Genomic DNA, 27,204 nt, shown 5'->3' on the forward strand with positions numbered 1-27,204 from the left:
GAGAGGCCTGCCCTCCGCCCTCTTGCCCTCCCACATTCCCCGTGTCAAGCTCCACAAGGTACCTGTGTCCTCCGGCGAGCCATAGGAGGGGCTGCCCTGGGATAAGGTAGCCCAGCTTGAGTCCTCATCACTGGCTGCACTGTTCCGCATGCCAAACAGGAGGCTGGCACTCTTGCTGTGCTCCCGGGGGCCGTCTGCAAGGGCCTGAGGTCCGGGGGGCACCTCTGCACTCTCCAGGGGCTCAGGCAGCCCTGGAGGAGAAGACAAGTCCTCCTCCTCCTCCTCATCTTCTTCCTCATCATCCTCCTCGGCCTCTCCTGCTGCCTTCTCCTCTCCATCATCTGCCCCCTGATCTTGGGAGCTGATGATCAGGCCAGGTCCTTGGAGCCCTCGGTTGGCCGCATTGTGGGTGGAGAGCTCCAGCTCAGAATACAGGTGCATCAGGCCTTTGGGGCCCAGGGGTGCCGTCTCAGGCTCCTGGCTGGCCTCCTCTGCCAAGGTCAAGGTCACATTGCGGTTCTGATCACGGTGGGCTGTGGCAGCCCGCCGGAGCTGGTTCTGGCCCTCCTTTAGCCACTTGGCATTGGCAGGGCCCGGCTCAGGCCCACCACCCTCCCCCATGGCACTGCGCAGGTCCTTGGGTCCCACAGCTGTGGCCTGCAGCTTGGCGTTGAGCAGCTGGTTGTGAGCAGCGTGCAGGGGTAGGGGTAGGCTCAGGGCGGGGCCTCCGTGGCTGTTGGCATTAATGGCCGACTGGCTCAGTGATGATGGAACAGACATGGCCTTGGCAGATTCTGTGGGGGAGGAGGAGAGGAGACCATGTTGAGCCTCCAGCTCAGGACAGCAGTACCCCTGCCTCTGACCCAGGGCTGTACCCTGCACCTGCTCATCTGCTTTACACTCAGCAGGCCAGCACACACTGCTTCGTGTCCCATGAGTTTTTCCCCATAAGCGTGACTGAGTTTAACTCTTCTCCCCCATCCCCACTACCCCTATCACAGGCCAGGCCCAGGCACGAAAGCCATCCCATCCCCAAATTCCCAGCCCTGAGCTTCCTGGGATAGCACGGCCAGCCCCTGCTTTGCCCTCACTCCCAACAGCAGAGCCTCCACACAATGGCTCTCTGTGCATCTCCACCCCCAGCTCAGCTGGCTGGGGCTTATTGTGCCAGGAACACAGCTGGCATGAGACTGGCTCATGTGTTCTGGACTCTGGACACTGACTGCCCCCTTCCTCCTGTGAGCCCCCCAGGCTGTGTTCCTATCATCATAAATCACTGGGCTCAACCAGCCCCCAAGCCCACCCCCTAGTAGGGACTGTGAGGACAAGACAGAAAGAGCTGCAGACCAATACTGGAATGGTCCTGGGAAGGCAGGTCACAAAGAAAGGGCCTTCAGCTCCAATCCATGGCTCCCTTGGCCAATTTAAGCTACATTTTGGTGACTGTTTCTATAAAGTACCACACCTTGGGCACCAGTCCCTCTGCCAGCCCCTATAATGTCCCATGCCTGGGTCACTGAATGAGACTTTGACCTGGACCCTCCAGCCCTTAAGGTCTTTGCCCAAATGTCACCTTTTCAGTGAGACCTTCCCGAATACCCTTTGAAAACTGCAGGACACAATTCCCCATCTCAGCAATCCCCAAATCGTCCCTAGCACCTAGCACCACCTGACAAGCCATAATAAACATCACCATCATTGTCTCCTTATGACTATAATTTCAGTGCCATGGTGGTGAGGATTTCCTTTTTTTTCCATGTAGTATGCCTAGCACTTAACACAGTCCTGGCACAGAAGAGGAATTCAATAAATATTTGTTGAATTAATGTATAAATGTGTCCTCCCATCTCCTCCAGGCCCCATTTTCACATCCCCTCTGCCAGTATCAGAAAACACACTTTGGTCATGTTGCTGTGTCTCAACCATTGCTCATGGTGCCCCAACCAAACTCCATCTGCCCTTCAGGTGGGGGGATCTTCTGTTCCAGTGACAGCCAACCCACTTGTCCCCTCCAGCCCCCTCTTCCCTCCTCACAAGCCCTTTGCCGATCACCTTCTCCACCTACCTATCCTTCTAGTGCCATCATCCCAGTGATCCCACACTCAAGGCCCCATTCCATCCTTCCCACTCTCCTTGACCTTCAACTACTGAACTACTGTCCTTCCCTGACCCCCACTATAAAGTACTTGCTCCCTGACCCTTACTGCCCCCACCTCAGTTTATGCTCCCTGACCAACCACTTCCCCTCTCGTCTTGACCCTCTAGAGAGCCCCTACCATACTAACCCTGATATCTTCACTTACAGTTCTCTCTTCCTACTTGACCCTTCCCCCTAACACACAACTCTGTTCATTGCCCCCCAAAAGCACACCTTTCTGATTTCCACTGTACAGTTCTTTCTCTTCAATTTCTCATCTGAGAGCTCTGTCTCCCTGTTCCCCACTAACAAGTTCTTTCATTCCGACCCTTTGCTTCAGTTCTCTCTGCCATCTCAGTCTAGCTCTCAGCACCAAGCACAGGTTGCAGTGAGGTATTTTAGGCTGCCGAGCAACGCTCTAGCATCTCTCAGGTGCAGTGCGTGCTTCTGAGGCAGGAGCCTTTCTGTCCCTTCTAGCTCCTCAGACCCTAGCACAATGCTATGCACACATCTGTAAAATAAAAGAAAAAAAGCACCTGTCTGTGTTTGCCTCATGTATAACTGCTGGTCTGCTCAGTGTGGCTCCACATGGACAACGAGAAAATTTGTGGTCACTGACAACTGAAAAAAACAAACGGCTCTGCCTCTAGCCAGAATCACAGTAATCTTCCAAAAATGGAAACCAGATTGTGTAATTCCCCAGTTCGAAAAATTAGATGGCTCACCGCTGCCTTTAGGATAACATCTGCACTCATTAGCAGGACATCAAGAGCCCCTTTGAGCCAATCCCGATGACATCTCAGTCCTCCTCCTCCTCCCTGCCTCCTTCACACCTTACCCTCCAGCCTCCAGCCACATGAGGTACAGTAGATTCTAGAACGTCACACTCTTGCAGCCCTGGCTCTTTGGTTACCTTTGGCTTGGAATCCTTTCTCCCCTCGTGAGAACCTCTGTTTCATGTTTCAAAACTTGGTTCAGTGGTCACAGCTCCTAAGCAGTAAGTCTTCCCTGTTCAGTCCTCCCTCCCCATCCTCAAATGACCATTCCCTCCTTTGTGTCTCACGATACCCAGGACTGCATTCTATCAGAACATCTGAGACCGTATCTTGCTCAACTTCAGATTCCCACTAGCAAGGAGAGTGCACTGTGCATTTGCCACAGAGGAGGCCCTCAGTGTGGAAGGAAGGAAGGGATGGAGGGGACAGACATGGGGTGACAGGAACTAGGAAGTTCAGAACTCGTTGGGAAGAGACACTTAGACAGGCTTGTGTGGCCCCATGGGCTGGGAATGGGCAATGGGAGTGTTAGGGAGGGTGCTGGAGAATGATTACAAGTCCCTGAGAAGGAAATAAGATGGGCCAGGGGTCCTGGACAGGTGCAGGCTTAGATCTAGGGAAAAGGAGAGGGAGGGAGTTAGCATAAATTGATATCCTGGCCCTTACACTGTTCACCATGATTTTCAAGAGGTGGAAGAGCCCATGACTCTGGCAAGCTCATAATGAGCCCTTCTCCAAAGCAGTCGTGTACGGAGCCAGGCTTCACAGAGGTCAGGATGGGACCAACCTCCTTAGCACTTGGAGGTGTGATTTGGGAAAAGCACAAGCACTGTGAGTTTGGGACAGTGAAGAGCCAGGCTGACTTCAGGGCAGCCTTGTCCATCTCTGATCATCAGGGCAGGAAGTACTGAGGGAGGAATGGGGAAGGGCTGTTGTAAGTAAGTGCTAAGGCCTGAGCACCTAGCCCAAGGAAGTGTAGTTACCATCACCTTACTTTTTGAGCTACCCAATATCTTCCAGAAGGAACATAACCCAACCTCTCCCCTCTCACTGGGGTTATCCATACCTGGAGCCTCTCAAAAGATGGACAGACTCGAAAAGATTCTGGCTCAGGGCAGGGAGTTGGGCAGGGAATTCAGAACAGAAACTAAGAGTGGCCATGATGCCTGAAGAAGCTATCAGACAACAGGGAGGGGGGATGGAAGGGGTGAGTCCTGTTCAAGGTCAAGGGTCTTCTAACCTGACAGCTTACTATATGCCAGGCACTGTGCATGGCATGGAGGAGAGTGATTAATAATGAAGAAATGGTTCCTCCCCAATGGAGCTCACAGTCTAGTGGTGAAACGGCCATTGAACAACTTGTTACAATACAATGTAATGCCAGTATCTAGAATACCCTGTTTCCCCGAAAATAAGACCTAGCCGGACAATCAGCTCTAATGCATCTTTTGAAGCAAAAATTAATGTAAGACCCGGTATTATATTACATTATATTATATTATATTATATTGTATTACATTACATTATATAAGACCTGGATTTATTTTACTATAATATAAGACCAGGTCTTATATTAATTTTTGCTCCAAATGACGCATTAGAGCTGATTGTCCGGCTAGGTCTTATTTTTGGGGAAACACGGTAATACTTGGCATCTATAAGCACTCCCCATTTGTTGAATGAATGATTGAGTATTGTAATGGGGGAAGAACAGGGCACTACAGGAGCCTGAGGCTTACTCAGCTTAGACATCACTGAAGACCTTTCTGAGAAAGGGACTTTTAAGTGAGACAAGAACACAATGGTCCTTGGACCACCCCCTGCACCACCTCTCCCTCTCAGAGGATATCCTCTCACTCCTAATTCACAGAGGAAATAGAAACCATCAATGGGGGAATGTCTTCAAACATGAAAACTTACTGACTTTAGCATCTATCCTTTTTTTCTTATTCCTAAAACCAATTGCTTCACCTACCATTTGGATCCTTTCTTTTACGCCCTTTCAAGAATTTTACACCACTGTTTATCCATTTTCTTTTCTATATAATCAACCTATCCTTCTCAGTGGGATCCACTATCTTCCAACTTAAATACAGAATCCTTCTTGACCTGACCCTCCTCAACCGCCACTTGCTGCTCTCCTGTCATCCCTGTACAGGTAAACTTCTTGAAAGAGTTGTCTTACTCACTGTAGCCGTTTTATCACTTCACTCTCTCCTGAATCCTTTCTAATCCTGTTTCCACTCTCAACACAACTCAGTAACAGCTCCTAGGAAAGTCAACATGACCCCTCTGTCATTTAATCCAACAGACACTTGAAGTCCTCATCTTGGTGGTACCCTTGGCATTTGACACTAGGGGCCACTCACCCAACTTTCACCCATGGCTTCCACCCGCTACATCGCCCAGTTTCCTTCCTACACTCTAGTTACTGTATAGTGGCTTCTTAGATTTCTTTGCTGGCTCATCTTCCTCTACCAGCTAGAGTTTCTCACGGCTTGTTCTTATGCCCTTTTGTCTTATGTCTTTCTCACCCACTATGCACTATAGGTATTCACTCATGCCCATAGCTTCAGTTACCATCTATACACTGATTTCCAAATTTACACCTCCATTTCAGACCCCTCATCTGCGCTCCAGACACGTTAATCAACTTTTTATTCAACATCTCCACTTGGATGTCTCAAAGGCCTCTCAAACATGCGCGCTCATGTTTCTCTCACTCACCCCTAAGTGGTCCTCTTTCCGGATCCTGGATCGTGGAATGATATGACCAACGATTCTGTTGTGCAAACCAGAGGTAGGGGTACCATCCTTGATACTACCTTCTCCCTGACTCCCTATACTTAATCCATCCCCAGGTACTGACAATTTTCTCTCTGAGAAACATTTCTAGATTTGATCTATTCTCCATATCCACTACCATCAACAATCCACACCAAGAACAAAGACCTTAAGACCAAAATTTGTAACATGGCCTCAGTTGTCCTGCTCAGTTATCCCTGCCTATCTCTCCAGCTCTGGCATTCTGTTCTCCAGCCTCATCGGCCTTCTTTGATTCCTCAAGGATAATATGCTGTCTCTTTCCACATGGTGTTTGCATGTGATTTCCCTTCTGCCTGGAACCTCCTTCCCCTACTTTCTCAGCCTAACTAACTTTTACTCATATTTTACCTCAGTGCAAATGTCACGTTCTCAGAGAAGCCTTCCTGGATTCTCTCTCCCTACCCACCAGACCAGTTAAGCTTGTGCTCTTTTGTGTTCCTAGGGCACCATCCACATTTCCTTCATGGTATTTAGTACAATTTGTAACTTTATTCTTATTTAATCCCCCCACCCCCAGATTGTCAACTCCAAGAGGATAAGGAACCAATCTATTCTGTTCATAATTATATCTTCAGTGCCTAACACAGTATTTAGTATATACTAGGTGCTCAAAGCATATTTGTTGAATGAATAAATGAACAAACAGATGCGTTTTTTAAAGGATCATACTGTGTTGAGAGTAGTTATAAGAAGGTAGGCAAGAGGGTATGCTATTAGACCAGTCAAGGGGAAAAAAATGATTGTGGCCTAGATTAAGTTTGGTGGCAGTGGGGATGGAGTAAAATGAATGCATTTAAAAAATATTTAGGTACCAGGATGAGACAGGACTCGGTGACATTAGATGTAGACGGTGAGGGAGTAGAGGTTAATCTGGAATGTTGCCCAGGATTACAGCTTAGGTAACTAATCAGAAAGTAGCCATTTCTGAGAGTTAAAGGAAGAACAGATTTGGAAGAAGGCTAGAGAGGGAACATAGGGAAGATAATTTAGCTTCGGATCTATAGGTTTGGATTCCTGCTGGACTTCCAAGAGGATGTTGTGAGGGCAGTTGGATATTGAATCTGGTCTGGGCCAGATATCTGTATCTGTATCTGTATCTGTATCTATCTATCTCTATCTATCTATACCTATATCTCTACCTATCTATATCTCTATATCTATCTCTATCTATCTGTATAGATATAGATATAGAGAGATAGAGATAGAGAGATACAGAGATACAGATAGATATAGATAAATAGAGATGAAATTTGAAGGCTTGGGAGTGAATAAATACCCAGGAGAAAGTGCAGAATGAAGGAAGATCGCTCAGGACAGAACGATGAGCTTCACTGACATCTAAAGGAAGAGGAAGGAGGCATCAAATAAGATTGAGAAGGAGCAGACAATGCCAGGAGAGAAACCAGGAAAATGCTTCAAGGAGAGTTGACACACACCACTGAATACTATGAAAAGGTAAAGGGGATAACAGTAAAGTGTGCATTGGACTTGGCCACATAGAGGTCTCAGGTGACCTTGGCTTGAGCAGTTTCAGTGAGTATGAGAGACAGAAAACAGAGTGAACCGGTTTTAAGAATGAATGGGAAGTGAGGAAATGAAGACAGTAAGTGTAGACAAGGTTTTGTCTTTGAAGAGTGGTGTAAGTTGGGGCTATGCTGGAAGGTCTGGAATGCAAGAAATGCACAGGCAGATTCAAAATAGGTTCGGAACAACCTCTGAATTGGCGGTGGGAAAACTGCTCCTAATGAGTGCTTCTGTGAGTGCTAGGCCTCCTGGCAGAGCTGGGGACACAGCCGGCCCCAGAGCACACTTTTCGGTCGCTGAGAGCGACAGAATGCGGCTTGACAGTTTCCAGGCCTGGGACCCTGCAGGAAAACGTGCGGCCTCTGCTTACCTCACCCCACGTCCCCTACCCAGCCTTTCACCTCCCATCCCCCATCCCCCACCCCCCACTGCCCCTCTCTTCTCGTCTCCAATACTTGCCCCCTATTCATCCCGGAGGGGCAGGAGGTAAAGGTCCGGAATGACCGTGCTGAGGACCGAGGTGGAGCCTACAATGGAGGTGGGGGAACAGGAGATGGTGGGAATGCTCGCGGCGCGAGGACTGCCAGCGGAGATGGGGCCTGGCCGGGGGTACCCGGGCCCCCACGGGTAAAGGGCTGCGCAGTCCTGCGGGCCGCTGGGGGTCGGGATCCGGCCTCCGGGGCTGGGCTCGGGCCGGGGCAGCTCCTACCTGCGCGGGGAGGCCCCAGGCCGAGGTGGCGGAGGTGGCTCAGGCTGCGGGGCTCGGGCTCCGCGGCGGCTTCTCCATCACAACATCCCCCGCCCAGGAGCGCGCGGGCCGCGGGGCCGCGCCCCGAGCTGCGAGGGCGCGCGCGGGCGGGGGGAGGGGCGCCATCTTGGGCCGAGCGCGGGCGCGCGAGCGCGAGCCCCTCGGGGCTGCACTTGGACGCGGTGTCCCGAAGGGCCCCACCCAATACAACCCTGCGACCTCTGTGAGCCCACCGCGAAAGCCTCACGCCAGCAGCTACGCCTGCGCGGGGTTCCCGGGTCCCACAGCGCTACCCACGCGTCTGCCGACCCCTGCCCAGCCCGGCACCGCCCTCCACCCCGAGGCCCGGAGTCACCCTGCGCGTCGGCAGGGCCCCGCCCCGCACCCCCGTGGGGCGACGCACCCACCGGGTAGGAGCCTGGGTGCTGTGGCGGGGCCAGCCCGCAGCTGCGCAGGGAGGGCTCCGAGAAGGCAGCTTGCTCCGCTCTTGCGGCAGCACTCCAGGCGTCCTGGTGGAGAGGCGATGAGGACACAGCGCTGGCGATAATAATAGCTCGTATTTATTGACCCATTACACTGTGCCAGGCTCTGTGTTAAATCCTTTACATGCATTCACCTCGCGTCAGACTGACCCCTGTGAAATCGCCGCTGTTGTTATCCTCATTTTTCAGAGGCAGATGCTGAGATTCAGAAAGGTAAGAAGACTTGCCTGCAGTCACAAGATGGTGAACTCAGACTGGAACCAGATGTTTCTAGACACCCTACCCCGGCTGCTGAACATAAAGCTGTGACACCATGGCCTTGCAGGTGTCAATAAATCGCTCCCCAGTAGAAATACATAAGAGGTAATGAAGAAGGGGAGAATGGGTGAAAAGTCGAAGGAAGGAATAATGGGGCACAGTATTTACTGCAGATTGCCTGGATAGTGCGATCGTTCCCAGTGGTCAGATCAGTGGCCCAGAGGCCACCAAGGATCATGAGGGGGACTGTTACCATCCTGAAACCCTCTCATGGCTCATTCCTTTAAGGCAGAGGTTTTCATTTATCATAGCTACTACTGTGCAACTGACTGGAGGTGCCCTCAGGTTTCTAACACTTGAAGGTGTCCAAATAGAAATTCATTATTTCATCCCCTTTATTGGCCTTCTAAGAATTTTCACTGGGGTGAAAAAGAACGCCCCCCAACACACTCCATGTGCATGCACGCGCATGTGTACACACACACACACACAAAATCACACACACACAAGACTGGAGGCAGCTCCACTTCATCCATTCCAGAGAATGACACCACCATCTACTGGCTTGCCCAAGCTAGAAGCCTCAAGAACATCTTTGACTATACTTTCACTTGACTTAAAGTGAATATAAATGTTTTAATGTTTTATTATGGAAATTTTCAAATACGTACAAAAGGAGACAGAACAGTGTAATGAACCCTCATATACCCATCACTCAGTTTCAACAATTATCAACTCCTGGCCAAGAGTTTATTATGATTTGACAAACATCTATGATATATGTATGAACCATGTACCAGGCCCCAAGCTAAGTTTAGGGATCCCAAGATGAATCAGATTTGACTGTAATCCAAACTGGAGTATATAACATCTGATCCTGGTCCTTGAAAGATGAGTAAGAGTTACCCAGAAGAAGAAAGGTGTCCTCATTCAATTATTCATTCTATTTGGACTAATAATTATTATGTGTGAGACACTGTCCTTGGTGCTAAGCACACATGAAGAAACAAGATTCAGTTCCTGCCCTCTTGAAGTTTAAGTAACAGGGGAAAGACACATTAAACATGTGATTAGAAATGTGATGAGTATCTTGAATGAGACGTGCAGGATGCTAGGTAAGTGGACTAAATTTTGCCTGGGGAGATTTGGGGAGGCTTTAATAAGGAAGTGGCACTTATGTGAGGGGAATGGGGTGAAGGCAATAGAGGTCAGCCATGAGAAGAGAAAATTATTCCAAGTCAAAGGAGAAATACAAGAAGGCCAGTGTGGGTGATAGTGGAGAAGCATGGCAGAAGTGGAGCTGGAAAGGTGGGTAGGTTCCAAATCAAGAAGGGCCTTGTATGTTACGCTAAGGGTTTTAAAGTTTATTTTAAGGGCAATGGAAAATCATCAAAGGGTTTGAGGCAGGGGAGTGGCATGTCCTCCCTTGTATTTTAGAAGATCACCTCTGGCTGCTAAGTGGGGAATAGATGGGAAGAGAGCAAAATTGGCAGTGCAGGGACCAGTTAGGAAGCAATTGATATGGTCTAGGTGAGAGGTGACTATAGTGGTGGGACTAGGGATGGAAAAAATTATATAGGTTTAGTAAATATTCAGGAGATAGAAATTCATGATCAATTGACTGATTGGCTATGAAAGTGTGAAGGAAAGGACGCCTTCCAAATTTCTGCTTGAGCAAATAAAAAAATCCAGAAATATTATCAGTATATTTGTCTTCCCAATCCCATTGGGCAGGATGGCTGCAATATCCAGGGAAATCTCTTCAGGTAACCAGAGGAACACAGAGAGGATGGTCAGGGTGTGAAAGAGTAGTCTAATTAGCTAAGATGCAAAAAGGAAACTGTGCAGTTCACACACAGTGCAGTTTGACCCACACACAGTCTTCCTGAATCCCTGATCTCCTCAATGGGGGGAGATCTGCAAAGCCTCCTGATCAATGGGGTGTCAACCTGTGCCCTTCATCCATCCTTTCTCTACTGTTTCTCTTCCCCCTTCTGATGCTGTCCACGGCCTAGGAGCAAACAATAGCTTATGAACCACCTCAGATGCTGTGTGTTGTTCTAACCAATGTAGATCCCTCTGAGGCAGGAATCTTTTAGTATTATTCCCTTGGACTTATCAAGAAAAACTTGAATTAGAAGCAAATCCATTCAGAGTCACTTAATCAAGAGCACTGGCTTTATGCATTGCCAGGAATTTGGCACCCAAGTCACCTATATGGAAGAATAGAGCTTTCATCTGTATTAGCAGCAAAGTCACTACGTGGAGCAAAGGTAGCTTTTTCTACCACTGCGTGTAAGTATTGCTTTGGTATTTTAATTTTTCTTGTAGTTGATCCAATAAACCTTCTTTCTTCTGGGTGTTTGTTATCATTTGGAAAATCTATAAGGAGTAAAATCTTCCCAGATAATGTATGGAGTGGAATTTATAAGTCAGATGTTGGGCCTGGCAGGACTTCTTCAACATCCTTCTTCAGCAGGACTATTTTAATACATTCCCAGGGAGAGCATATAGGGTGAGAAGAGAAAAGGACTGAGGACTGAACTCTGGGAATGCCAACATTTGGGGAACCAGCAGAGAGAAAGAAGAAAACAGAAGAAACAGACAGTAAGAGGAGAATCAGGGGAGAGTAGTGTCATGGAAGAAATCCAAGGGAGGAAAGATTTTCAAGGAGAGAGAAGTGGTCAACAGCATCAAATGCAGCAAAGATTTCTAATAAGGTTAAGGCAAAAAGTATCCTTTGAATTTGGTAACATGGAGGTCATGGATACCCATGATGTGATCTGTATCATGGGAGGCAGAAGCCATAATGCAATGAGTTGAGCAAATGAAAATGAGGAAGTAGAGTAAGTGCAGAATGCCTCTTTGAGAAACTTGGAAGAAAGAATAGATAGTAATTGAAAAGTTATATGAAGCTAAAGATTCTGATTTGTCTTTTCTTTTTAAGGTGGTAGAGACTTGAACATGGGCATACACTACAAAAAGGTACCAGTGCAGAAGATGAATTTGAAAGTAAAGAAAAAAGCAGCTGAGAGATGGAGCAAGATCCTGGAGGCAATGAGAGGAGGTGGGATCAAGGGCTCACGAGGAGAACTGGAAACCTTAACTCTATAGGCTAAAGGGATAGGGGTGAGGACACGGGTGTAGATGAGGTAATTAATTAAGTGGGAGCAGGCAAGAGGTTGAGGTACTGCATGCCTATATTTTCAAAGTGTTTAGCTGAGGAAGGGACGGAGGGTTGCATGGAAAAGAAGAAAAACCTTACAAGATAAGTATTATCCTGTCATGAACATATTGTTGCCTTTGCTGTCGTTATCTGCGCAGCATCCATTCCCCATTTTACCGGCAACAGCACATCAGTTTTCTTTGAGACACGTCCCCTCACCACTATGTGGTTCAAATGGAAATCATTTGAAGTGAGTCCCACAACCCACTTCAGTGTTGGGCTCCTAACCCATGATTAGATCAAAGTAATCAATTCAGAGATGGGCACATGACTAAATCTGGGTCAGTGAAAATCAGATCCAGGAATTTTCCTGCAACTGTTGGGCAAGAACTGCTGGTAGAATGTAAGCCTGGTGGATATCTTGCCACCAAAAAGGATGAGCCTGCCTGAGAATGAAGCAGAGCTAAGGGAGGATGCCCGATAACATCACTTTAGCACTTATATTTACCTCTGCCTGAAGTCACATAAGTCAATACATTTCCTTTTTGCTTACACCACTTTGAATTGGGTCTTATCACCTGCAAACAAGAGTTATGATGAATACATGTGGCAGATATTGTATGTTGGTATTCATTCCCACATCCACTCTTCTATAATCTCCCCTGTACTAACAGGGCTGGAAATCTGAAAACTACAGTTCTCACCCAGTTCTCAAGATTTTTTTGTTTCTTTATTACAGCGAGGTTCTACCAATGGGAACCTTCACATGAAGAAGATGGGAGGAAGGGAAAAGTCCTGCTTTTGGCAGTTCATCTGGCAACATCAGCTTTTTTTTTTTTTTTTTTTTTAAGATTTTTATTGGGGAAGAGGAACAGGACTTTATTGGGGAACAGTGTGTACTTCCAGGACTTTTTTTTCAAGTCAAGCTGTTGTCCTTTCAATCTTAGTTGTGAAGGGTGCCGTTCAGCTTCAAGTTGTCCTTTCAGTCTTAGTTGTGGAGGGCGCAGCTCAGCTCCAAGTCCAGTTGTCATTGCTAGTTGCAGGGGGCGCAACCCACCATCCCTTGCAGGACTCGAGGAATTGAACTGGCAACCTTGTGGTTGACAGCCTGCACTCCAACCAACTGAGCCATCCAGGAGGCAGCTCAGCTCAAGGTGCCGTGTTCAATCTTAGTTGCAGGGGGCAGAGCCCACCATCCCTTGCGGGACTCGAGGAATTGAACTGGCAACCTGTGGTTGAGAGCCCACTGGCCCATGTGGGAATCGACCGGCAGCCTTCGGAGTTAGAAGCACGGAGCTCCAACCGCCTGAGCCACCGGGCCGGCCCGGCAACATCAGCTTCAGATTTTGCAAAGTGGGGGTAGTTCCAGCAGTTCAGCAATACAAACTTCAGCCACATCAGCAGCTAATGCAGATTTGTACATTCCAGCTCCTTGGTCTTTGGGGCACACCTTTTCTCCATTTTGCTTCTCTAAACCAAGATTAGTGGTAGTTTCCTGGTCTCTAGGTAGCCCTGCGTTTCCTCTTATGCTTCTTCAGACCTCCCCAACGACGTTGTAACAAATTTTTTCTACTAAATCCTTCTCTACTTAGAATATCTAGAGTGATTTTTGTATCCTTAACGGAATGTGATTGATGCAATACACATTCCTATTTTGCATACATGTGTGCATATACACACACATACACCACACACGAGACTCAGAGAGGCTAAGTTTCTCAAACCTACAGTTAGTAAGTGGTCTAGCTGGGACAGGTCTAACTCTAAAATTCTTACTCTTTCTCTGACTTGAAGTTGGTTTTTGTTCTTTTCTATGGCTAGATTAAGTAGAAGGTAAAGAAGACAGAGAAATAAGAGTATTGTTAAGAAAGTTGTTCAGATGATCAACTTTGATGTTCAGTGTGGGTAGGAAAAACATTGGCTTATAGGGAATGGAGGACTGGGAGATAATATAGGGATCATCTGTCTCTATAAAGTCAAAGAGCTGGAGAGTGAGAATTAAGTTGTGAGGGAGGCAGAAGGAGAAGGATAAGAAGTGGTCACAAGTGAAATGTTGGAATTTGAGGAATTGCTTCACAGGTGAATGATGACTACAGTCAGAGTTGGGCCATAGTAATTGGGTGGCTGAAGTGGGGACTTCAGCCATTGAGAGGACAGAGTCAGAAGGTTGGTAGGTGGTGGCCATAAGGATGGTATGGCTCACCTGCATGATGTCAGAGGAACTGCCAGATCTGCATTTAATCTGCATAGAAAGAGGAGGAGAAATGGTACAGATGTGTGTGGAGTCCTGCCAATGCTGGCATGGACGGAACAGCTACAGGGAAAGGAAGAGGGGCCCTGGGGCTGAGCCTGGTCTCAGTTAAAGCTAGAGGTAAAGAGACAGAAAAGCATATTGACCATGGAGTGTGTAAAGAGTATGGAGAAGCTTATTAACCATGGAGTGTGAATTCAAGAGGAAACCATGGAAAGTTTGGGAAGAAGAGACACAATGATGAAGGGGAAAGAGGCCATGGAGCAGTTTGGAGGTGAGATTCCTCACTCTCCCTCACCCTCCTATCCAATCCATCAGCAAGTACTACAGACTATGTCTTCTAAATAGTTTTTAATCTGCCCACTTTTTTTCATCTCCATTTCCACCCAGTGTCTAGGCTTCCATGGTTTACCACCTGAACTACAGCACCAACTTCCTCCGTCGTCTCCTCACATCCACTGCAGTCTCTTTTCACCTAATGTCCACTCTGCAATAGTAAAGGAATCTTTCTAGAATGTAAATCTCATCACCTCACTCCCTTGTCTAAAATCCCTCAGTAGTTCCCCATTTCCCCAAAGATAGACTAAATCCATGCTTCCTAGCCTGACATGGACCCCCCCCTCCCTCAATGAGCTGCCTCACCTCCCACCAGCTCATCACTCAGCCCCTGTGCTCAGCCCTGCTGAGTAGCTGTGGTTCCCACTCCAGACTGTCTCTTTTCCCTGGATTTTCTTTGCTCATATTGCCTCCTCTACCTGTTATTCTCCCTGGCATGGTAGTGCATAGTAGCAGTAAATATATATTTGCTAAAGGAATTACATACGAGGTCTGACAATTAAGTTCACAAACTTGTTGCGACAATGTTGCTAACCTTAATTGATGTCAGAGGGATTCTTCATTAAGAATTTGTTCCAACTGGACAAACAGTTAATCAAGTTTACTATTTGGAAGTGCTGAAAAGGCTGTGTGAAAAAGTTAGACAACCTGAACTTTTCGCGAACAATTCATGGCTCTTGCATCACAACAATGCACCAGTTCTCACGACACTGTCTGTGAGGGAGTGTTTGGCCAGTAAACAAATAACTGTATTGGAACACCCTCCCTACTCACCTGATCTGGTGCCTAATGACTTCTTTTTTTACCCAGAGATAAAGGAAATATTGAAAGGAAGACAATTTGATGACATTCAGGACATCAAGAGTAATACGACGGACAAGAGCTCTGATGGCCATTCCAGAAAAAGAGTTCCAATATTGCTTTGATGGGTGAACTAGGCACTGACATTGGTGCATAGCTTCCCAAAGGGAGTACTTTCAAAGGTGACTGCAGTGCTATTCAGCAATGAGGTATGTAGCACTTTTTCTAGGATGAGTTCGCAAACTTAATTGTCAGACCTCATACATTCTACTCATCTTTTAAAATTCAGCTCAAGTGTTATGTCATATATGAGGCCTCTCCTAACCCACTCTCCATCCAAGGTATTGCTGCCTCCACTCTCCTTTATATATATAGTCTTTCATCTTAATGTCTAGTTCACTTTATTGTATTTATCTGATTCCTTGTCTGTGTTTCCCTCCTGACTGATGGAATGGCAGATTCTTGAGGGCAGGCACTATCCAATTCATCCTGTCACTCCATTGCCCGACACACTGCTCTACATATGGCAGGTACTAAGTGAGTGGATGAAAGAGCATGAATTGGGCCTTTTCTTGTAATTCCTTGAAGACAAGCTATAGGCTTCCTTGCAATAGAGCAGGTGGGAGAAGAGAGAAAGAAGAGACTTAGTACTTCCCCTTGAGAGGAGGAGGTTAACCTTGAGTACCAGAGTTGCTGGGTAACTGTTTAGACACCTCTAGTCTCCCTGACATGAAGCAGCAATGGCCCCAGATGTAGCACATGAACTGAATAAGTCCCAGACCTTAGACTCTGGCCTTGTTCTCACCCCTCAGACTGAAGGAGGGACAGCCAACCCCACGAGGAGAACCATCTAGACACCATCAGGGGAAATCTCAAGATACTTCTTGGGAACGGACCCCACATCCCTGGTGCCTGGTGCCTAACCTCTGTTACCAGCCCTGGACAACCTCACATCCTGGGTAGAACCTCATCTAAGAGACCCAGATTCATCCTCTGTCGCCCCTGTTCCTCCCCCAGCCATCGAGGCTTGGGAAGGAACCTTAGTCAGTTCTCCTGAACCAGAGGAACCTGGTGCCTTTCAGGAGCCACTCTATGGTGCAGCCTCCAGTGCAAAGCCCCACAAAGCAAGGGGCAGCCAGGTCCGGAGGGGTTTACCCTAAGCCAGATGAGGTCATGGGCCAGAGTATGGGTCTATTTCCAGGGCCCCTTCCTGAGAGAATCCAAAGGGTGGGTTTGTGTCCATATCCATTGTCACTGGGAGGTGGGTAGACTTATACCCATTTTATGGAAGAGGTCATTGAGACTAGGATATGGAAGCTCAAAGTGAGGGCCCCCTACTAGAGTCTGAGGCTATTTTTTGAGTCCAAAGGAAACCAACCTCTAACCTCTGCTGGGTTGAAAAGGTACAGGAGGAAAAGGTTGCCTATAGTCCAGGCCCACTCCCCAGGCAAAAAGTTGTCAGTAAGTTTGGAGCCAAAAGCCTTGGTCCATTTATGACCAGAAAAGAATGAACCACTGCCACCTCCACCAAGACACTGCACCACGTAGGCCCACACTCACGGGCCTAGATGGTGCAGATCCCCAGGGGATTGGAGGTAGCCAGCAGGACCCCCAGAGGAAGTGTTCTGTGAATTTGTTTCATGGTGCCAAGTCCCTGAACCACTCCTGCTATCTTATCCCCAGCTTGCCTCTGACACACAGCTGGTGTCTCTCTGGTTCCCCACCTCAACTTCATTCCACTTGCTATGCCTAACTCGTGGCAACCAAAGCCTTGTCTTCTGGTGTCGTGCTGCCTGAACCACCTGGAACCACAACTTGAAGGCTTCCATGGTCCTCAAATGGTAACTCTGAGTCAATCCACTTGGCACATGCATAGCTGCCCCTAGCCCTGTTTTCCTTGTGGCTAAGCTGTGGTCAGTTATTAGCAGGATGGGTGAGAATCCCTGCTCTGCCTCTTGCTATGTAAATACAGCAGCTCCTTTTCCTGCTTTTGATCCTCCATTTCCCTCTATGTGTACATAGTCCAGAAGAAGCCAATTTAAGATCTGGATTTAGAATCATCTGGGCAGAAGTGAGATTTGTCCCTCAGCCCTCCTCTCCTTTGCTCCTGCAGCATTATTTGAGCTAGACAGCCTCACAAGAGATATTACTAGCTTCTCAGTTCAAAGAAAGAAGTGAGATTGTTCCACAACCAAGGCCCTTTGATTCAAGTGAAGAAGCCCTCCAGCTTTATTGTAAGGAACATGGGGGAGGGGCTGGGCCAGACTCACATCAGGAGCCCTGTCAGTGACTGCAGCCCAGGAGGCTGTTCATTTTCTGGGGCTGTGGAAGGGTCTTGGCTGTAGTCAGTTTTTCCACATCACTGTAGCAGTACAAATTGGGTCCATGGATGAGGTACAAGCTGGGACCACTGGCTGAACATGAGTTAGGGCCGAGGGCTTTTTCTATGCACAGGGCCCCATCAACCTTCTCATGGGGCCAAGCAAGCTCCGTCCACACGGCTTGAGCTCTTAACTTCAGGTCCAGCCACCACAGCCGCCGTCCTGGGAAGAAGGTACCAAACATAACATGGCTTCCACATCATGGGATCCTGACCTAACTCTTCCCATGATCTGATGGGGATCTATGCTATGGAGAAGTTGCAGGACAAGCCACCCCTTAGCACCCAGATGCACCTCACCTGCCATGACGTGGAGTTGAGAAGACCCAGGACAGATAAAGGCTGCATCCACAGCCTCAAGTTTGATCCCAGGAGGGCTCCCAAATTCCTTCTCCAGCCGCTTTGGATAACCATCTACGAGGGTATAGCCTCCCTTTGTCAGGAAGATATATACCTGAGTGCCCTGGAGGACAAAAGACGTTAATCAGCACAGAGCTGGATATTCTCCCAATCTCTACCTCAAACCTTTCTCCCAACACCTACCTGGACCAGATAGACTTTATTATCCCAGGAAAAGGCAGCATCAACTATTGAAGGACCGTTGGGCCACTGATGGACAATGGGCCAGCTATGCCACCCATCCCGACTGGTATCCAGACGCCAGTAATGGGACCCTGTGGGGTATCAGAGACACTTCTAGTGCTGATGATAAATGGCCAGGCAGGGAAGAGGCAAGTGACAGATGCAGGGGTGAGTCCTGAGAGAAAGGAGAAAATGCATCCAGAGGCCAAGAGAGAAGAGGCCTCATGAGAGGGAGTAGGGAAGGACTTGATCGACAAAGTTGGGCGTTGTGACCTGATTGGAACTGGAGTCAGTAGGGGCCTGACAGAAGGACAAGCACAGAGTACCAGTGCCATGCGGTTTGGTGCGGGCTCCTGACACATCTCACATGTCCGTGTGCAGAGATTCTAAGGACAATGAGAGCTAGTGACTAGAAGTTAAAAGGGAAGCTCCACAGCAAGCTTCCACTGAGTGTTCTCTAAGAGTGATGAAGTGGCTAGACCAGTACCCTAATTTTCTTCTCGCCTTTTCATGACAACTTACTCAAGGGATTGTCTGAGCTCCTAACCTTTTCTTCCTCAGCCCACTGTACTTTTACTTCTGTTTCCCTCTTCCATTGTTCTTTTCAAGGTCACCAGTATCCTCTAACTTACCAAATAAAATGGTCCATTCTCTGTCTTCCTCTTACTCTACCTCTCAGCACCATTTGACTGCCCACAAACCCTTCTTAAATATCATGTTTTGGATCTTGGCTCCTGTGACACCAGACTCTTCCAGTGTTTCTCTTATTTTTTTTTGCCTACTCTTCAGCCTGATGTCTAATATTGGAATCCTCCTGTGTGGGCCTTTTCTGTAACTACACTCGCTCTCATGGTGATTTCACCTTGTCGAAGGCTTGAAATACCATCTACATGCTGATGACTTTCAAGCTCTGATGGACCTCTCCTTTGAGTGTCAGGCTAAAAGTCTACTGCGTACCTGGAATGTCCATTTGAGGCCACTAGGCACCAAAAACCTAACATGTCTAAACTGATTGCTGCCCCCACCAAACACACACACACATACACACACACACACACACACACACATTCCTTCCTAGTTTTTCCCAATTTTAGAAAAAGGAACCACCAGTCACCTAGTTGCCTAGTGAACTAAGTCATTCTTGAAGTCTCTCTTTTCCCTTCCTCACTCCTACCAATATCCAATCCATTGGTTAATGCTGCCAGCTTGACTTCCAAAATACGTCATGATGATTCCTTATTACCTCTGCTGCTATTATCCTAGTTCAAGCTGTCATTACCTCTAATACAGACAACTGCAAGAACTACTAGCTGGATTCTCTGCTTACACAATTGTATCTCTATGATGTATGTTCCACAAGAAGCCAGGGCGATCTTCAAAAAAAAAAAAAGAAAAAGTCAGAACATATCGCGGTCCTGCTCAAGAACACTCCTGGCTTCCTTTTACAATTGAAAATCCTTCCCAGGCCTATATAATCTACCTCTTTTCAGGCCACACACCAGCTCCTTCACCATACTCCAGCCCAGCCACATTGGCCGCCTTTCCTGATTCCTCAAAATATCTGCTGTCCAACCTCCCTAAAATGCTTTTCTGCCAGTGCTTTATGTGGCTAAATACTTCTTATCACTGAAATCTCAGCTCAAAGATCATCTCTTCAGAGAACGGGCCCCTCATTCTTCTCACCTCTATCCCATTATCTTGTCTTATTTTCTTCACAGCTTTTTTGACACATTTTTAATTTAACATTTTAATTTTTAATTTATAAGTCATTTAATTTTAAAACATCAATGACTTACAAAATTTATTTATACTAGCTCCAAAAGGTATTTGAGAATAAAAAACATTCTCATGTTCTCAGAACACTTCACAGCTATTAATACTACCTGAAAGTATTCTCTTTTCCTCTTTCTCTTTCGTGTTGTCCTCTCTCCCTCTAGTGGGCTCTCTGAGGGCAGGTGTCTTGTCTGCTGTGTTGACTACGGTATCCCAGTGCCTAGAACAATGCCCAGTGCCTATCAGACACTTGATAAAGATTTGTTGAATAAGCAGCTGGTGTTCTTGCAGCAGCCACAAGTTATCTTTATAGCTATTTACTGGGCATGTCATGGTGACTACATATCTACCTTCCCCTCCTACTGAAACTACCCTGCTCATAACCCTTATTTTGAGAACCAGAGCTATGCTGCTCTTTGTAGAGAGGAAATAAGTGATGAGCCCCTGATCCATCAATAGCCAATTCATAGGCTGACCAGCAACCACTTTAATGGGGTGGAATAAAAATATGGGCTGGGCCAGTTAGATTCCCTCTCTGGAAAAAGACAGCAACTGAGGCAGTTATCAGCTAGATCTGAGGCTGAAAGCTCACGAATAGAGAAAAGGTAGAGGGAACATGGTGGTCCATGTGCAAGCCAAAGTTGTAGAAAAGAAGAAAGAACGGATAAGAAGCCACGAAGTAGAGAAAAGTGAGAGATTTATCAGAGAGAGGAGAGGACCAGCCCTAAGCTGAGCAGCTGGGTCACACTGGTATTGTCACCAAGATAGTGAGTTCTCACCTCAGCTGTATTTTTAGCATAATGGTGTTCGCTCCATGTCTGGGTGCTCTCTCGACAGCTATGGAATATGCCTAATACTTTTGATTTAGGAGTCCAGCTGCCTTCTATTCATGGTCACATGGCTTGAGGTTCTGTGATCTCTCCATGTCTGGGTGTTCTCTCTACATCTGTATATGGGCCCCCTGTTACCCTGTTCCCTGTACCTATCTATCTATCTATCTATCTATCTATCTATCTATCTATTCTCTCTCTCTCTCTCTCTCCCCTCCCCCCCCCCCCCGCCCCTTTGTCTGTGTGTCCTCCCAATGGCCCCATGCTCTCATAGCTGCATGTTCTCCTGATATGTAAGTGTTCTTACTATGGCATATATTCTCAGTATAAGGCCTACATATTCACTGCAGGTGTGTGTTTCTCAAATGTATGTTCTCATTATAGCCTGCATTACTGTTGTGGGGATATGCTTTCTTTGTGTCTGTGTATTTTTCATTATAACTTGGTAGTCACGTTTTATCAGATTTGTCTAGGAGTTAGTAGCTTAAAATGATTTTCGCTGCTCTATGTTCTCATCTCTATTTTACATTTGTATCTGATCACACATATGTCAGGCTGAGTGTAATGTGGTTGTTCACTCTTTCTCTTGGAGCTGTTCGCAAGTGTGAGCAACACTTATCACTATCCGCTTGACTAACCCCAGAACATCCTGATGTATCAATAGATGGCTTTTACCAATTAATGCTACAAGTCTGGGGAGAGGTATCTCCACTGGCCACTCATAGGAGAAATCTCCTCAGGCTAGTGAAGCTATCTCCTAAAGATCTAAGGGACCCAATACTTCCCGGCTGATGTTCGGCACTGGGAACATGTCACACCCAGGTAATGCTATTCTCAGAGGCCTGGACATAGGAACCAGGCACCTAGAAAAAGATGGAGCTCCTAAGGATAAGCTGAAGGGGAACCAGAGGATCCGGCAAGACATGCAAGAGCAAAGGTAATATGAAGAGTCATAGGGACCCAGAGAGGTCCAGAGAGGAAACAGACCTGTGACTAGAAGGTACTGGGAGGCAGAAATTAGAGGCCTGGACAATGAGAGACAGGTTGAACAATATGCATCAGAGGTGAGAAATTAAAAAAAGGCAAGGTAAGGATGGGGGCTGAGGGACAAAATAAGGGACATCATTGATGAAAATGAAAGAAATATATCAGAGATGGGAGACACATGAAAGAGATGGGCGGTATGGAGGGCAGAAATGGGGGCTTAGGGGTATCTCTCACCACTGAAGGCGTAAGTGGCACCATGGTTGTCAGACAGCAGTGCAGACAAGACTAGATCTGGCCCACAGCGCGTAGCCCCATAGCCATGGTGGGTACCATTCCCATGTCTGGTCCCATTCCTGTGTCCATGGCCTAGGGGAAGAAATAGGCAAGGGGAACACAGACAGAGGCCAGATGTCAAAATGAGGTCCGAAGTTGAAGAGATGGCTAGAGTTAGTGGGGTGTGGACTTCCCCTATATGAGAACAACTGGTAAGAACCAGAATGGACATGGGGCGAGAGCAAGGGCCAAAGTGCTATAGCACAGAGTTAAGGTGGGAGGTGGGGTATATGGGGCCTGCAAATTCAGGGAAGGTGGATGGATTCCAGGGGGTCCCAGGGTCTGGGGCTTTCTTACCTCTGCCAGGGCAGCGTATGAAGTAGTCGCGGACATCCAGAGGGTACCTAGGAAGCACCTCTCCCGTCACAGGGTTGAAGCGCAGGAATTGGTTACCCTGGAAGCAGTAGTAGCGGCCGAGCCACCGAATGGCAGAGGAGCAGTTCCCAACGGCTGGCCAGATACGCTCCTTTTTGGTTCGTGTAGCCAAGTCCCAGAACCATATGTGGTCACCTTTGTCCAATCAATCAACAAGCATTTGGTGAGGCCAGCCTATGCCTTCCCTGTGTTTGCACTGAGATCCAGGATGGCCAGATATGATCCTGGCCACATGGAGCTCACAGCCCAGCAGGGAAACAGGTGAAGAGAGTGATCATACAATAAAACTCAGCAGCAAAGCACACCTGATCAGCTCAGCAAGGCCAATGGGGAGACTCAGGGAAAACCTCCTAGAGAAGGTGACACTTAAATTAAATTTGAAGTAGGAGCTACAAGGCAGGAAGTCCAAATAGCAGAAAGTCTGAGGCATGAAGCAAATTGGGTGGACAGAGAACAACATAGAGTTTCTGGAGCTTCATATTCAAGGTAAAGGTGTGAGAGTTGAGGCTGGAGGGTTAATAGGCACTTGGTCATGGAGAACCTTGTACTAAGGAATGTAGATTTGTCCTAAGGGTCATGGGGAACAATGAAGAACTTTGAGCAGAATTACACCTACTTTCCCCAGGATAACTTTCTTTCCTTTCCCTGCTTGAACTTTAGACCATAACTCGCCTACTTCATCCCTTCCTTGGGGAGCCAAAAAGTGGCTCCACCACCACCACCATTCCTATCACTACCTCTGTTACCAGCAACTCACCATTACTCCAACCTCTCCCATTCCAGCCTGGACTGACCTTGGAAGAAGAGGATGCCCTCATCTTGGCATTCTCCACGGTGACATTCCACAGCTGCATCCAGTGGGGATGGGATTCCAGGAAACTCTTCTTGGAGCAACTTTGGGTCTTCTTTCTCTTTATTCTCATGAGGGTACACCCAGACTTTGTCCCCCTGCACACAAAAGCACTCTGTTTTTACCTGTGCACCTCCACATCCTGCCATTCTGTATTTATGCACAACAGCTTTGATGTGTTGCACTTACACAATCTGCTCCTGCAGCCCCACACACTCTCAGGCCATCTGTGGACAAAAACGAACTGTCCCCTTGCACAGTTTGTGCAAATCCCATCATTATTACTACAATGCACACATCTGATTATGTACAACAGTGCACGCCTATGGCACACTTATCTGCAACCCCATTAGTCTTGGCAAATAATCCACAAATAATCATCCTGCAGTCATTCATCCATTTACACATTAATTTGTCCATTCATTCACTCACTCCATTCATTCATTCATTCATTTCATTTCATTCAAGAATGACTACTACACACCAGACATAGTATTGGTGATAAAGAGATGACAAGACTGTCTCTGCCTTCGAGGAGTTTACTATACAGATGCAGAAAGGACCCTACCATCCTAGCCACACAACCACCAAGGTGGAAGCATGTGAAGTGCATTGGGAATGTAGGGGAGTCCCTAAGTCTGCCTAGAGAATTCCTGGAAAGTTCACAGAGGAGGAAGCATTTGTGCCGAGAATTGAAAACAGCAGAAATTTTCCAAGTGGACAAGTATGGAGCGGGTGTCACCAGCAGAGGGAGCAGCGTGTACAGAGCATACTCAGAGAACCACGTGTATTCTCATACAGCTCACACAGTGAATGTTGCAGGGTGGGAGATAAACTTGAAAAGATAACCAAGGGCCAATTCTCAAGACCCATGTGCACCTGGCTTGCAGGAACGGGCAGGTGATGATGACATTTACTGAAATAGGAAACACAGGAAAAGGGGTTGATTTGTAAGGAAGATACTAAGTTCAGTTTGGGGAATGCTGAATTTGAGGTGCCGATGGACCATCTAAGTTGAAGATGTCTGCCAGGAAATTGGAAAGATGTGTTAAGCTCTGGGGAGAAGCCCAGATCTGGTATCCATAACATAGAGAGTCCTCAGAGCCAAGGCAATGTTGAAGATCACCAGGAAGGGCTGGGATGGATTCCCAAGGAACATTCCAGGATGGCTAAGGATGAGAAACCTGAGAACGAGCAAGAAAAGAGGCAGGAGGGAAAACAAAGCTGGCAGTGAGGACCACCCCAACCTCACAGTGCCTTTGCGCAAGTCAGGAGAAGGCACCCCTTCCTCTGAGCAGACACAGCCTGGGCAGGGCACACAACTTGGTGAGCACAGTAGGCTGGATTTCACCCTCCACTCACCCCCTCAGCCAGCACTCATTGTGTTGTGAACAACCTGGCCGTCATATGAAGAGGGCATGATGCAGAAGCCAAGAGAAGAAATTGCCACAAAGGAAAGGATGTCCAACAGCGTGAGGAGTAGCAAGAGGTCTGGATGAAGATTAGGACTGAAGAACAGCCCCTGGGTGCTGTGCCTGCCAGGCCCTCATGCACATACTCCCTTATGGGAAAGAAAGGCACAGTGGGAGGAAACCTGGAACCTATTGGTAAGGACTCCATGCCAGGGCCACTTGGAGGAGAGTCTCTCCTGTTGATTCCAGAACTTCCTGGCCCAACCCTGACCTTGACCCAGCAGTACCTTGATCAGGAAGACGCTGTCATTACCATGGCGGAATGCAGCATCCACGGAGCCGGTGAAATCCTTCCACGTGTCTGAGATCAGCTCCCGGGCCCAGTGGCGACTCTCCCACACATACTTCCCTGGAAAATGCATACTCACTGAGAGACCCAAAACAAATTTCTGCCCTTCTGAGATAGTTACAGAAGCTGTGGATGATGCCCTCAGATACTTCCTAAGATCTCTCACAGATAGATATACCCTCGGTGAAGGGGCCCAAGTCTGAAGTCCCAAGTACCCCAACCCCAGCCTCTCCTACCTTTAAAAAACAGCATGGCTCCACTGGCATCCATAGTGGTCGCATCAAAACTCCAGCCATCTGAACAGAAATCTGAGGTGGAAGTATGGAGATGGCAAAGTAAAAGACCAGTTGGATGATAAAATGCAGAGACACAGCTGGACAGATAAATACTCTCAGGGAGTCAGGGACTCACCGAGCACATCTGGGTCCTGCTTGATCCCATTCCCACCTTCAGCTCCATTCCCAGGGGCACTAGTCCTAGAGAGAAGACAGAGGGATGACCGGGTCCACTAGGCCCAATCCTTCTTCCTTAGCTCCTGACCCCGAACTTGCTCCAGGCCCAAAAATTAGCCCTATCCCACTCTAGCCCAGGCCCCAGTTCTCCTTCCCCAGGGCCAGCTTTACTCACGAAGGAACAGGGTGGGCAATTGCCAGAGACCAGCACAGGCCCAACAACAACCCCAGTCCAACTGGTGCTTCCAGTGCCCGAGCCATGCTGAGCTGGAGAGGTCACAGGACAGCTCTGGGCACCGGGCTGAACTCCCTATATAGAGATGGCAGTGGTGCCACCCCCTCCTCCAAACCCACTGGGAATGAGCTGTCTCTCAGGATTAAGCCAATATTGGCTGATTACATCAGTGCAAATAAGGTCAGGGTCTGGACAGAAAGCTGCGTCCAAGACTAACTCTTCCCGGCAACAGGCCCCATCCCCCTTCAATGACAGTCAAACAGTGACAAGCCCATGCCATTGATGGCCAGCTGTGACTCTCATCATCTTGGTGATGGATCTGGGTGCCCATAAGATCAAGGAAGGGGATGGACTGATGGAGGATCACCTTTCTGTGGTTGGATGCACCTCTACAATAGGGAAAGAGTGAGGAGAAGGAAACTAACATTTTTGCGTACTAAGTGTCAAGCCCTGTTCTAAGACAGCTAAAGACACTGATACTTCTATGTACTTTGTAACCACAAACACATATGCAAACATACTTAGAAATATTCAGAGAACAGCTATTTCCAAGTTCCACCAAGGGCTTTTCTGGGGCAGTCCCAGGTCTCTTCAGCTTTGCCCTTGATGGGTCAATAAGCTTTCACCGTGGTCAAATGTACAAGTCCCACCCCCTGCCCCACCCCCACTGGCAAAGAACTTTGCAAAAATCACCTGAGATGGAAGGGCTGACAGTAATGGGACAAGAAGGGGTGTCTCTCTTCCAGAGAGCTCTGCTAGTAATTAGTCTTTCTCGGTAGTTTCCACATTAAGGGGAAAGTGTTTTATTTACCCATCACAGAATAAATAGAACTGTAATGGGTTTCACAATATTTATACCTATTCTTGCTGAAATGCTATCTTCTCAATGAAGCTTTTCTTGACCGCTTTATCCAGCCATTTCAGATCCATGCTTGTTTCCTTTACATCACTTATTAAAACTTAAAATTATTTCACCTGTCTACTTATTTGTTGCTTTTTTTCTTTATCTAGTTTTGCCTATCTTGTTTACTATTATGTTCTCTCCACCACAAATAGTACCTGGTGTATAATAGGTGCTCAATAATATGTGCTGAATGAAAAAACAAATTTCAAGTACTGACTAGTGTTGTAGCCAAATTTCTGGCAATTTCCTTACTCCTGGGGGAAGGGGAATATCAGGGACTAGGGTGTTATGATGGGAAGTATACGAGTATTGTGATCAAGTGGTCAAAGATTTCCTGGTCACTGCCCTTCATTTTATGGTTTTGTTTCTCTTTCCTGTGGATATGTTGGCCATATCCACATATCCACAGGAAAGAGAAAGGATGTGTCCAAGCCCCA

At 47.5% G+C, this 27,204-nt stretch overlaps 2 protein-coding genes and 1 long non-coding RNA gene across 8 annotated transcripts in view; 1 reads left to right on the plus strand and 2 right to left on the minus strand.

The window, feature by feature from the left end:
• The window catches only part of APBB1 (amyloid beta precursor protein binding family B member 1), a 23,448-nt gene extending 14,825 nt beyond the window's left edge, over positions 1–8,623 (minus strand). The window contains exons 1-2 of one of the 4 annotated variants that reach the window (XM_019755850.3): positions 8,419–8,623; positions 63–794 (exon numbers count right to left, since the gene is read on the minus strand). In XM_019755850.3, coding sequence (XP_019611409.2) covers positions 63–794; positions 8,419–8,623 — 937 coding nt within the window. Of the gene's footprint in view, positions 1–62; positions 795–2,673; positions 2,754–7,722; positions 7,772–7,972; positions 8,354–8,418 lie in introns of those variants that run through there. The other 3 variants (XM_074335882.2, XM_088791610.1, XM_074335880.2) reach the window with 3 other exon arrangements.
• LOC109460457 (uncharacterized) overlaps positions 8,569–27,204 on the plus strand; it is a 19,672-nt gene continuing 1,036 nt past the window's right edge. The window contains exons 1-5 of one of the 3 annotated variants that reach the window (XR_012497498.2): positions 8,569–8,706; positions 11,699–11,818; positions 12,657–14,442; positions 15,315–15,514; positions 16,989–17,735. This is a non-coding gene — a long non-coding RNA (uncharacterized LOC109460457). Of the gene's footprint in view, positions 8,707–11,698; positions 11,819–12,656; positions 14,443–15,314; positions 17,736–27,204 lie in introns of those variants that run through there. The other 2 variants (XR_012497499.2, XR_002139507.3) reach the window with 2 other exon arrangements.
• HPX (hemopexin) lies at positions 17,506–25,916 on the minus strand. Its single transcript, XM_019755870.3, has 10 exons — positions 25,804–25,916; positions 25,588–25,652; positions 25,413–25,484; positions 25,115–25,236; positions 23,360–23,513; positions 22,488–22,700; positions 22,092–22,223; positions 18,229–18,359; positions 17,986–18,148; positions 17,506–17,848 (listed from the first exon to the last, which is right to left on the minus strand). Exons 1-10 carry the CDS (start codon positions 25,887–25,889, stop codon positions 17,589–17,591), a joined length of 1,398 nt encoding a protein of 465 aa, XP_019611429.2. The 5' UTR covers positions 25,890–25,916; the 3' UTR covers positions 17,506–17,588.

Source organism: Rhinolophus sinicus, chromosome 14 (genome assembly GCF_057876585.1).
Source record: "Rhinolophus sinicus isolate RSI-liver-muscle chromosome 14, RSI-T2T, whole genome shotgun sequence".
Lineage (NCBI taxonomy): Eukaryota > Metazoa > Chordata > Mammalia > Chiroptera > Rhinolophidae > Rhinolophus > Rhinolophus sinicus.

What these genes read in the sequence shown, in the direction of transcription:
- HPX (XM_019755870.3), bottom strand. Translation starts at nt 25,889, where the DNA reads ATGGCTCGGGCACTGGAAGCACCAGTTGGACTGGGGTTGTTGTTGGGC. An exon ending in GCAGGACCCAGATGTGCTCG is followed by an intron (nt 25,485 to 25,587) that starts GTGAGTCCCTGA and finishes CTTCCACCTCAG; the next exon opens with ATTTCTGTTCAGATGGCTGG. An exon ending in CATACGCTGCCCTGGCAGAG is followed by an intron (nt 22,224 to 22,487) that starts GTAAGAAAGCCC and finishes TTCTTCCCCTAG; the next exon opens with GCCATGGACACAGGAATGGG.